This window comes from Sarcophilus harrisii, chromosome 5 (assembly GCF_902635505.1).
Source record: "Sarcophilus harrisii chromosome 5, mSarHar1.11, whole genome shotgun sequence".
Classification (NCBI taxonomy): Eukaryota; Metazoa; Chordata; class Mammalia; order Dasyuromorphia; family Dasyuridae; genus Sarcophilus; species Sarcophilus harrisii.
This window is the reverse complement of record NC_045430.1, coordinates 64,200,301-64,213,067: the sequence shown is the minus strand read 5'-3', so window position 1 is coordinate 64,213,067 and position 12,767 is coordinate 64,200,301. Positions and strand designations below refer to the sequence as shown.

The following is a 12,767-nucleotide window of genomic DNA, read 5'->3' as shown; positions in this document are numbered from 1 at the left end:
TCTTACTATATTAGACTATCGGCATATGTGACTCAAAAAGAAAGGCAGGACAGGGAAGACTGGAGACGGGGGAGTTGTTTGTTTTAAAGCACTTTAAAGTGGGGTGGGACCAACAAAGGGAGAAAGTCAGAATCAAAGATAAGTTGGTGGTCAGAAGGTCTGTCAAGTGAAATGAAAGAGTGGAAAAAGTGGATGGTCGAAGGGGCAAATGATGGGTTCAGAATTTCTTCTCATCCTGTGTGTTGTAGGGAAACTTAACAGATCTGGCTTGAAAGTGTTCCAGCAGCTCTTGCTTGGCTCTCTTTGCACATTGGCCCCTGTGTTGTAATCCCACTGAGCCAGGAGATGGCAGCTGAGTGTTTGTATCTTTTGACAGGCATGGGGAAGAAGGATGATCCGAAGCTGATGCAAGAGTGGTTCAAGCTGGTGCAAGAGAAAAATGCTTTGGTGCGCTATGAGTCGGAGCTTATGATATTGTGAGTGACGGGGGCTGGGCACATTGTTGGTGGGGATGGGGTGGAAGATCAGCTGCCCCCTTGCAGAGAAAAAAGGACATCACTTTGTTCCTCCTGACCCATTTTTCAGCGCCCGTGAACTAGAACTCGAAGATCGGCAGAGTCGGTTACAACAAGAGCTCCGGGAACGGATGGCTGTAGAAGGTAAAAAAAAAAATTTGGTTGTTGGCAAGTTGGTTCAGTCTTGTTCGTATTTATATATTTATATTTTATATATGTGTGTGTGTGTGTGTGTGTGTGTATATACATATATATATAATATTAAGTTTGTATTTATATATTTATATTATATATAATATCAATCGGCATAATATTTTACACAATAATATATTATATAATATTAATATAATAACATGTATTATATATAATATAATGTTTTATATATTATATATATGAAATACATATTTCTAAAGATTTTGGCTTCCTCTGCAGATCACTTAAAGACAGATGAAGAGTTATTGGAAGAAAAGAGAATTCTGAATGAAATGTTAGAGGTGGTGGAACAGAGGGACTCTCTGGTCGCCTTGCTGGAGGAGCAGAGGCTTCGAGAGAAAGAAGAAGACAAGGATCTGGAGGCCGTCATGCTGTCCAAAGGCTTCAACATGAACTGGTCCTGAGTCTCTGCTGCTCTCACCAGTCGCTCTTTCACAGCCATTGGGCCCGGGCTGGGCTCTCCAGAAACCCCTCGCTTGAGAAGGTCTGGCATTTTCTGAGAGCGTACTTTCAAGTATCCATGTGCCTCTTCAACAGTGGAATTGAGCCTCGTGGGCTTTGGGGAAAACTCCGAGTAAAGTTGCTTAGCCGAGGGAGTCCGGCCACTTTGGAGGACCTGGCTCAGGGGCCCACCTGAGACATATGCACAGGGAGAAGGAAGAGCACAGAGTGATGGACACTTATTATGGAAAACCCTTTCTCCTCCCAAGTGGATTACAGTTGATCCTTTTTTCCATTTCCTCTACTAATCTCTTCAGGGAGAGAAGGAAGCAAAAAGACTCCCTTTGACAGCACTGCTACTATGGAGTTAACTTCCTATTGTGGAGGGATCTAAGCAGCCAAAGGGAGCAGAAATTTTACCTATTCTTCCTATATCTCCATGAAAGAAACCCACCCAACCCTAACCTGAGAATACCCAAGAGAGTAAGAATATGGCTGAGGGCTAGCCATCCACCTTGGAGGTCAGGACTGGTGACTGAGAACTCTCTGGGGAGATCTCCAGAGTTATCTGTGGAAGAGAAGAGGGGTATATAAGGGAACGACCCTACACAACTTAGAGAAAGTTCATTTAGAGTGTGTGGCCCAAGCACTTCCCTGTGGTGAGGACCCCGGGCTTCGGGAGTGCTACCTTTCACCTTTGTTTTGAATTGCAACTATTTTGACACTGGAAAATACTGACTTTGAGGGACGGTGGGGATCACGGCCCCAGGTTTCAGACCCCATTTGAGGGCTGCCTCAGGACAGAAAGTTATTGACACTGTTCAGTCCTTTAAGTTGGGAAAGGAGAATATGTTTTCCTTAATTTTTTTTCCTGTGTTTGCACAATGAAAATGAAGCAAAAGACCTGATGGGACCCTCGGTCACTTTGAACTTTTTTTTTTTTGTCAATTAACTTATTTTTTTAATACTTGAAAAGAAGCAAGTTTGCTTTTTATATCTTTACAAGAAACACAAATCATCCAGTGCTCGAAGGAGGGATTGCCCGACATCTGTCTTATATCATTCGTCATCCAATTGGCATCTGACTGAAATCTTGGTTACATGCGTCTATTTATTCGTGTCCTTCATGATATTTCTAGCCTGTAATTCTGGTTAACTGCAGGGAATAGAACACAGCCCTGTTGTGACCTAGTTTTTTTTTTTTTTTTTTTTTTTCTTATTTTATCTGATGGCTTGCTCTGTGCCCCCCTGTGTGTCCTATTCTGGCTGAGAACTGAGAACTAATCTTGGCCTCCTGCCTCCTGACTTGGAGAGCAGCACGTCTCCAGGACCCAGCTTTCCCTTTTCCTCCGTGCTTCAGATTTGCAATAGTCACGTGTCAGAGAATATATTTCCATTAATATTCAAGACAAAGCCAAGATTATGACACCAGTCTTCTGTCTCCTCTTCCCCACCTTATTCTTGGTTTCAATCCTGGCTCTGAAAAAGCTGGTCTTCACATTTCTGACATCAAGGGTTTCTCCTACCAAAAATACACTGATAAAGAAGGGAGAGGAGTTAACCTTCTTTACTGACTAGTCTGATTGACATTGATGCTTCTTAATCCAGTGGGCAGGAGCCTCACTAAGGAGAGCTCCTCCAGACCAAGCCCATCACAAAGAAATGCACTGGGTCCAGCAGGACTTCACTGGTAGGTTTGGGCAGACTTTCCAGGCAAATAGAGGAACTATATTTGCTCTCCCTCTTCTCCAGAATGATGGGAGGAAGAGAGCCTTAGAATCCTAGAGTTGACTAGCAGCATGCAATCAGCAGCTTGAACCAAGCTCACTTCAGTTTACTGGAGTTCAACTAAAAGTAGCTTCTCAGAGTTCCCACTTCCATTAGCTTAGACTGACCCAGGAGTCTAATTGTTGTGTGGTGAACTCAGGGGAGTCTTTGCCAGACCAGGTGATCTCCATCCGTGTCTTGATTAGGCTGAGTGAAGCCCTGGCACCTGTCAGAAGCAACCTATGGATAAGGCAAGAGTCAGATCTGACCTTGAAATTTCTGTGGGGAGTCATCTTGTGCCTCAACCATAATATCCTCCTTGGACCTCAGTTTCCTCAGGGGGATTGACTACATGGCCTCCAAGGTCCCTTCCAGCTCTAAAGCTATGAGCCTTTTAACAATAAAGGAGCAAAGATTTTGTCCCTTAATTCTTTCTGCCTAAAATCTGCCATCTTTTCCTATGGAAATCCCCCATTGACAAGCTGCTAGATCCTATCTCATATCTCCCTATTTATCCCTATCTCCTATATTTCTAGTACAGCGTTCGCCATTTTTGCTCCCTTTTCTCAAAAGAAAAGACATTCAGTATTCTGCTTTTGAGTCCCCAAGAAATGGGGACCTACCCCCGTAGTGTATTGAACACTACTCTATAACTATGTGGCCTTCTCACCGTCACCACTCCAGTGGGCAGGAGTTAAGGATCAATTCAGGATTAAATCCTAAATTATAGTGGTGATGATGACATGCTTGAGTAGCCTAACGTAGCAGCTATCTCCTATCTTGCTTTTATCCCTTTGCTACTCCTGCTGCTGCCAAGAATGTGAATATTCACACTACTGCAGCCTATTAAATCACAGTCTGCTGCAGTCTCCAAAGTGGTGTGCTAAACATACTATGCATATAAAAGGGACTTAATAAATGCTTATTTAATTAAATTTGGAGAAAAGACATATTTAGAAAACTTCAAACCTGCAAAATATTCCCCTAATCAACAGTATTATGGCTTCAGTGTGATCAGTGGCAGGAAACATATCGGTTACTTGCAAAAATTCTGTTTTATATTTCCAACCTTTTGTTGGAGTCTTCGTTACTCCTTACAAAGGAGCCTTAGCTCCATTGAGTACAGCCTGATATTTTTTCAGACTATAGAAATGGATTCTTTTTTTAAACAACCATTTTTGTTAACCACTGTTTTGCGGATTTTCTTAGTACACTGGCAACACAAATAGCATGAAAAGTTTCCCAGCTCTGGCTTTCCAGTTTTCCAGCTAGGCTTTCGTTCTCAGATCTTAGCTCTTGGAAAACAGGATCCCTGGCTCTACAGAAATCCCAGAATTGCTTTTAGTGAACACAAGCACAAAAAAAAAAAACTCATAACCACCCATCTAACAGCTTTGGGGTAACAGGATCCCCATATTTGAAGGGAAAGCTCTTTGGTTCTAAGTCTCACCGATCATTTAGCCATATGGCTAGGTATCTCTTGGTCTGTGACCCTGTCCATACCCAAACTGGTACCATCTGTGAGTTTGGAATCTAGCTTCTGTTCTTTGCTCCCAGACTGATTCTAACCAGCACCAATGGAACAATCATCTACTCCCATTTTAAGCAGAAGTATTTTCACAGAAGGTGAGGAGGGGGGAGAGTAGAAGAGGAAGACATTGGACCTGCCTGACCAAGAAAACTGGTCCATTTTATGCACAAAAAAAGTTTTAGAAAGAAATACCTGGTGTATTTTTTAGATATTTTAGTAATTATAGTTAACTATTTTGCATTTCCTTCACTGTAGTGAAACAGTCAAGCTAAGCAAGCAGACACAATTTCTGAAAAAAAAGCCCATATTCACATATTTTACATATATAAATATATATACATATGTTCATGTATATATGTGCATATATTGTTTAGTAATGAGCATAACCTTTAATAGCATTTGTTCCTTTGTCCATCTGTGAAACTCCCTTCTCATCTCTTCAATTCCCATACAAGGCAGTATCTGATATAGTTCATCCTGGCCAAAAATGAACTCTCGTTGAGTGGGACCATACAGCATAATTCATTCATAAACAGATTCTCCATGAAGTTAAATAATTCGTTTTGCCCTAGATCCCAATCCAAGAAGCGAACATTGGTTCGCCGTTTTTAGAACAGCTAAGAAATTAAGCTGCTCCCCATAGTTTCAACCCACATTCAGCCAGTAGGAATTGATAGGCCCCTAGAATGGGCCAAGCCCCACCTTCCTTGGTTGGAAGTCAATCCAATTAGAGAAAATTCCAAAATATCTTTATTCTTCCCACCAGAGTCTCTCTCTTCACCTTCTCCCAATGATTTTCCCGGCATAAAATCAAACGTTATCTTCTCATTCTATTCCTCACTTTCCTGGTAAATCAAGACCCTTCTCCACATTCAGCTTGCTTCTCTGAAACATGGTTGGTTCCATGATCACCAGCAAAACTGCACACAAAAACCTGTTTTATTTTAATTGGAGAATGAGATGTAGTTATGTATGTCAATGGGAGATGAGCCCAGAAAAGGTGATTGTTACCCTGCTTAGTTTTTTTCCCCCAAGATGAAACCATCTTTTCTCTTCATTTAAAATATGTAGCATCTGATTGTGGTGACTGAGAATCAATACCCTCAGTGCTGTTGTAGAGGGAATTAGAGGCATTCTCTGTAGTAGCCAGATAAGAAGGGGTGAATACCATCTAATAGCAAGTATCCATGGGCCAAGGAAGAGTTTTGAAAAGCCATCATAGAATAGTGCCAAATGTTGGATCTAACCTCCTATTCCTCCATGCTCTGGCGGTCAGCATCCCCAATTAAAATGCCCTAGTCTGAAATAATAGTGCAGGAAATAACTGAGCAGGAATCAGTATAGAGAGAATCATTTTTTATTCAGCTCTGTTGTACTAGCCTTAATATTCTTTGTTTTGGGGCAAACGGATTCCGCTTAAGCCTTTGTTAAGGTTGTCCCAAATAAAGGGTGTAAAGCCTCTTCAGTGTTATGGACAGGTGGAGTAGGGCAAAGTGTTAGAAGGAAAACAGTGTCTCCTACTCAGACCTGGTCCTGTTCTTAACCACCAGCAGGGAATGAGCCCTAGAGACCATATTTTGTTGGTTGCACCAGGTAGCTAAAACCCCAGTAGACTGCCCTTTGTTAAATCTGGGCTGGCTCCCTTGATGAGATACCCCAGCTTCCTCATCATTACCTGGGATGTTAAAGGGAAAGTTGAACTTCCAGTCTCCACGGTAGCTGCTGCTGCAGAGGACCATTCTTATGTCATTTTTTTTCTTGGTCCCCATCCCTTTCAGTTCTGGCATGACCTTCCTAAGCTAGGAGCCATCGTTCCCAAATTTTGCAGGATTCAGGATCTGACATCCTCTCCTGTTTAGCCTTCACAATAGAGAATATCCCAATTATTCAAGAATAAAATTCAATATCCCCATGCAGCTTCCACAGGAAATCACTTAGCTGACTGTGATGGATCAGGTTTTAGTAGCTGCTACACAAATCTGCCAGATTTTTGCCCTATTTCCCCCGAAATAAAATAAGATATTGGCCAGGTCCTAGGCGGTATTCCTTTTGTAAATGATTTTCACCTTTAAGGATAATTCTCCATACAATGTTAGCAAAAATATAAGTGTGAGAGAGGGAGAGAGCACAGCTTATATAATAACTACAAGAAATAGTAGACTGAAGACGTGGAGAAATTCCTGATTTCTGTTCCTGCTTCTACACTAACTTAGTATATGTTGCTAGTAAGTCATCTCTTTCTCAATGCTTCAGTCTCCTGACTGTAAAATAATGATACTTATCTCACAGGAATGTTGTGAGGGGTAATAATTTATTAAGTGGTTTGATATCCCAAAGTGGATGGAGCTGTGTAGTTTTACTCTGGGTGTTAAATTAATAATTCCTTCCTATGGAGACTGGCCTGAAATAAAGGAAACCCAACAGGACTCCGAAGACGGCCCTACACAAGAGAATATATTCCTGCTGCCAAATAATGCTGTCTGAACTGAGATCAATCATTATATTTTCGGTTTATTTTTAAGTGTCCACATTTGACTCTTTTATTACTTCTCTTCTTGCTTATTAGATCTTGGCTGCTAGATAAGCAATAAGGAACACAATGTTAAGTGCCCTCTGCTCTTTTGTCTTCCATTCATCCTTACATACATCCTTAAAATGTCCTGCAGCCAGTCAGCACTCCCATATCCCACTGAATGCTGCAAGCCGCCTGATATGTTAAACATGTTCTGCCAGGGGTATAAAGAGAAGTGTTGAGTGTAATAATTATCCTCCGTGATATTATGAAGAATGTATCCTACAGAGTAAGATCTAAGAGGGACTCGGGACTACCAAGGAACATGGGACTTGTAGAGACCGGTACTTTAGTGCCTTGCTAAATAGGAGAGCACCTAGAAAATCACACTCTCTCCTGGAACTTGAGGAAATTCACTGATATTTTCAGCAAATGTCAGTCCTGCCCCATGAGTCTGTCCTCCACAAAGATACGGAGAAACTTTTAACTGCCTTCATTTCCATTGTTCTAAAAGCCCTCTTGTCTGAAGAAATGACTGTTCACATACTACATATACTTTTTAAAATAGCATTACTCCTCCCCAGCTTCACTGGGACACAGGAAAAGATTTCTGGAGCAAAGAATGAAGGGGTTAGAGCATTTCAAAAATTTCCTCTTTATGTTTTCCTATTAATTATTCAGAGTTAGGGAAGGATCTGAGAGTGTGTCTAGACATTTCATAGACACAGCTGTCCTGAGTTCTTTGTGGTTCTGATCCCTGTGTTGTGCAGTTATTAGACCCGAGTGAAGTACTAGGTGCCTGATCTCCTACACTTGTGTACTACGGAAATATCCCTCACCTTTTCCCTTCATTGTCTTCACAGAGATTGATATCAAGCATTCTTCCCGCCTTCACTGCATGATCTAGGTCACTGTTGGTTCAAGAATTCCATGTTTACATCAAACGGAGGGAGGAGAAAGGGGGGAAACACTACCCAGCTCATCATCTGGCATAGGTTAGGAGTGAGCCAAACCCTCCACACAGTGATAGACAGGAAGAGACCCAATTCCTCCATCAAAACTGACAAAGGTTTGGTACGGTATGAGGAATGGCACGGGATGGCAAAGAAACACTTGAACGGGAATTCACAGAGAAGTAGCTGTTGGAAAAGAAAGCTTTCTGAGAATCGAGATAGGAAAGATGGAAAGAATGCCATATTGTCATGGCATTGTGGTAATTTAAATATTACACACACATTCACACCAAATACACTCTAAATGAAGGGATTTGCCTCTTGCACCTTCTTCAAGGATAGGAGAATTCTGATATTCAGACTGTTAAAGATTTTTATAGCTTGTGTGTGGAGTATAACAGTAAAAAGTATCTTCTGTGTAGAAATAAACATTTTCTTCAGTTCAGTTTGGTTTTGGTGTACATTTGCTCTCTAGATGTTTATGCCCTTCAAATGGCCAACAGCTAAAATAAAGTCTGTTGTTATTTTTTTCTTCTGCGTGGTAGAAGCTGATTTTGTCTCAAGCAAATAAATTCTTGCCTGCAACGGGGTTCCAGCCTGGGGTGGCTGATTTTCAGTGGGGGACTGGAGAAGATGATCAGGAATCTGTATTGCAGCACACATAGATGTAAGCAATTACTCTGAGCTTCAAGTACAATCACTAATCCCAGCCTATTTACATGATACCTCCCAATAGCAGTTGTGTGATGGTGGTGAGTGTAGGTGATGGTGTTCAGGCTCCACTAGTCAATGTGATAGATAATTAAGTTTAAAAAAAAAAATCTAGTGAGGATGAGGGAAGGGTTGTGTAAAGTAGGCAGAAAAAAAAATTTGAAAAGTGTTCATGGAAGTTCTATAAGGTCAAATTTCATCAAACTCCTACAACCAAGGCCATTAAAAAGTATATGGCAAAAGTAATAGCTTTGGTGATAATGATATCTAATTGCTTAATTATAGCTCCATGTTTCTCAGACTTTTATCATCTTTTCATCCATATACTCCTCATGAGGGTTGCCAAAGATCCTTCATTTCTATGGTTTTATCGCCAACCAAACTGGAAAGCTTTGCCACCAGCTATTAAGAAAGCAGTAGCTCAGATCTTCCTCTTAGCAATGTAACATGTTGAAAGTAGAGCAGATTAGAACTAACCCACAACTTTAGCAAAGTTGCAGGATGCAAAATAAATCCACATAAATCATCAGCTTTTTGTTACATCACTAACAAAATCCAACAGCAAGAGATACAAAGAGAAATTCCATTTAAAATAACTGTCAATATAAAATATTTGGGAATTTATCTGCCAAGGGAAAGTCAGGAACTATATGCGCAAAACTACAAAACGCTTTCCACACAAATAAAATCAGATTTAAGCAATTGGAAAAATATCAAGTGCTCGGATAGGTCGAGCAAATATAATAACATTCATCTGGAAGAACAAAAGGTCAAGAATTTCAAGGGAACTAATGAAAAAAAAAAAAAATCAAATGAAGGTGGCCTAGCTGTACCAGATCTAAAATTATATTATATTATAAAGCAGCAGTCACCAAAACCATTTGGTATTGGCTAAGAAAAAGATTAATTGGTCAGTGGAATAGGTTAGGTTCACAGGACAAAATAGTCAATAACTATAGTAATCTAGTGTTTGACAAACCCAAAGACCCAACTTTTAGGATAAGAATTCACTGTTTGACAAAAACTGCTGGGAAAATTGGAAATTAGTATGGCAGAAACTAGGCATTGGCCCACAATTAACACTGTATGCCAAGATAAGATCAAAATGGGTTCATGATCTAGGCATAAATAATGAGATTATAAATAAGTTAGAAGAACATAGGACAGTTTACCTCTCAGACCTGTGGAAAAGGAGGAAATTTTGACCTAAGAAGAACTAGAGATCATTACTGATCACAAAATAGAAAATTTTGATTATATCAAGTTAAAAAGCTTTTGTACAAACAAAACTAATGCAGACAAGATTAAAAGGGAAGCAATAAACTGGGAAAACATTTTTACAGTCAAAGGTTCTGATAAAGGCCTCATCTCCAAAATATATAGAGAATTGACTCTAATTTATAAAAAATCAAGCCATTCTCCAATTGATAAATGGTCAAATGATATGAACAGACCATTTTTGGTTGAAGAAATTGAAACTATTTCTAATCATATGAAAGAGTCTTCCAAATCATTGTTGATCAGAGAAATGCAAATTAAGACAACTCTGAGATACCACTACACACCTCTCAGATTGGCTAAGATGAGAGGAAAAAAGAATGATGAATGTTGGAGGGGATGTGGAAAAACTGGGACACTGATACATTGTTGGTGGAATTGTGAATGGATCCAACCATTCTGGAGAACAATTTGGAATTATGCTCAAAAAGCTATCAAACTGTGCACACCCTTTGATCCAGCAGTGTTACTACTGGGCTTATACCCCAAAGAGATACTAAAGAAGGGAAAGGGACCTGTATGTGCAAGAATATTGTGGCAGCCCTCTTTGTAGTGGCCAAAAACTGGAAATTGAATGGATGCCCTTCAGTTGGAGAATGGTTGGGTAACTTGTGGTATATGAATGTTATGGAATATTATTGTTCTGTAAAAAATGACCAGCAGGATGAATACAGAGAGGCCTGGAGAGACTTACATGAACTGATGCTGAGTGAAATGAGCAGGACCAGGAGATCATTATACACAGCAACAACAATAATATATGAGGATCAATTCTGATGGACGTGGCTCTCTTCAACAATGAGGATCCAAATCGATTCCAATTGATTTGTAATGAACAGAACCAGCTACACCCAAAGAAAGAACACTGGGAAATGAGTGTGGGTCACAACGTAGCATTTCCACTCCTGTTATTGTCTGCTTGAATTTTTTGTTTTCCTTAGGTTATTTTTACCTTCTTCCTAAATCCAATTTTCCTTATGCAGCAAGATAACTGTATAAATATGTATACATATATTGTATTTAACATATACTTTAACATCTTTAACATGTATTAGTCCACTATATAATAATATAACAAGAAAGAAAATAGAGCAGGATAGGGACAGCATTAAGATGGAAGAAACCAGATTATCATGATCAGGTAATGCATAAGATGTCAGCCCCACTAAACAATCCTATGGCTCCAGTCATTTTTATTGTTTTATTGATAATGCTTTTTTTTTTTCTTTTTTTTGAGGTATTAGCCATTTTAAAATGAATTTTTATTGTATGTGATCTCCAACAATGCAGATAGCAAACCATCTGTACCTTCTCATCCTGTGCTATTTATTATATCTGGGTTCTCCCATAAATTCTCTTTTTTTTTTTTTTTTTTTTTTTTTTATTTAATAGCCTTTTATTTACAGGATATAATTGATAATGCTTTTTTAACAATGCTACTTTTTCCCAACACTACTCCTCTAGAAAATCCACTGTTGTAACACAAAAGTTTTGCAAAATAATTTAATCAAACAAACCTACAGTATTCATGTCTGACAGCATGTGCTTTATTCAGCTCAGTGGAATTCTGATATAACTTAATATTTCCCTTTACATTATTGTCATTGTGTATGTATTTCTCCTTATTCTATTTACTTCAGTCTGCAAAAATTTATACAAGGCTTCCCAAGCATTTCTCATTTTTTCAGTCATTATTTCTTAATAGCAAAATAATTGTTGTCATTATTATATAATAATTCAATCATTTCCCCCAATGATGGATATGTGCTTTGCTTAGTTTTTTGCTACCATAAAAATGTGTCAATGATTATTTTGTTATACAGAGGACCATCATTGAGTTCCTTAAGGTATTTTCCCAATGGAGGATCCTACGTCAAAGAATATTAATGGTTTAATTTCCCAACAGCTCCATTAATAATTATATATAGTTATATCAGTATTCTCATGCTCTTGCCCCAGTATTCTTGTTTCTCTCAAAACTCTGCTCCCCACAATTAGAAATAGGCATAACTCACAAAGTTCCACACCAATCACCCCTTCCTCTTCTAACTTTCCAAACTAAAAATGGCGTTTGAGGATAGGAAATAGTATGTCTAGGTTTGTTTTTCCACATCCTAGAATGTGGCTCCATCACCCCTTTTCTCATGGTATAAGGGGAAAGAAAAAGGTGTAAAAATAAATTGGGGGGCAGCTAGGTGGTGTGCAGTGGATAGAGCACCAGCCCTGAAGTCAGGAGGACCTGAGTTCAAATCTGACTTCAGACACTTGACACTTCCTAGCTGTGTGATCCTGGGCAAGTCACTTAATTCCAATTGCCTCAGCAAAAAAAATGAATTGAGGGATTTGTTTTGAATAACGTGAATATAGCTAGAATTACTAGAGAAAGAGAAGGGTAGATATCATTAGTATTTAACATACACAAAAATAAAAGTGTTCATGGAAGAAAAAGAAAAGAAATAAAAAAAGTCTCACTCCATCGCTTTCAGTTTAAGCCCTAACATATAGAAATTCATAATCTATGAATTTCTGTGATTTATGTTAATGCTTATCTTCCTAATTCTAATCCAAAAATCTCAAAATTGGTAAATGAGAGTGGTTTGAGGGTCGAGTCATCAAAACAGATCTCACCAATTGATATATCCCTCATGAAAGAAAGATATCATTCCAATTTAAAACCCAATAACAAGTGCATTTCTCTCTGCCCACCCAATAGATATACTCTTGAATATTCACCTCTAGAGAATTGGTTTCCATAATTATCAATGATTAAGTAAGATATCTTCTCTATGCTCTTTGCCTAGTGAGATTTTCAATGTCTCACACTAGTTTTTGCCATTTTTATTTTC

The 12,767-nt window shown here is 39.1% G+C and overlaps 1 protein-coding gene across 3 annotated transcripts in view; it reads left to right on the top strand.

Annotated features, from left to right (window-relative positions):
• Positions 1-8,464, top strand: part of MICAL3 (microtubule associated monooxygenase, calponin and LIM domain containing 3) — a 252,128-nt gene extending 243,664 nt beyond the window's left edge. For all 3 annotated transcript variants that reach the window (XM_031939707.1, XM_031939708.1, XM_031939709.1), the window contains 3 exons: positions 377-476; positions 586-659; positions 948-8,464. In XM_031939707.1, the coding sequence (XP_031795567.1) occupies positions 377-476; positions 586-659; positions 948-1,132 (359 nt within the window). In that variant the 3' untranslated portion in view covers positions 1,133-8,464. The remainder of the gene's footprint in view (positions 1-376; positions 477-585; positions 660-947) is intronic.
• Positions 8,465-12,767: the final 4,303 nt, after the last annotated feature.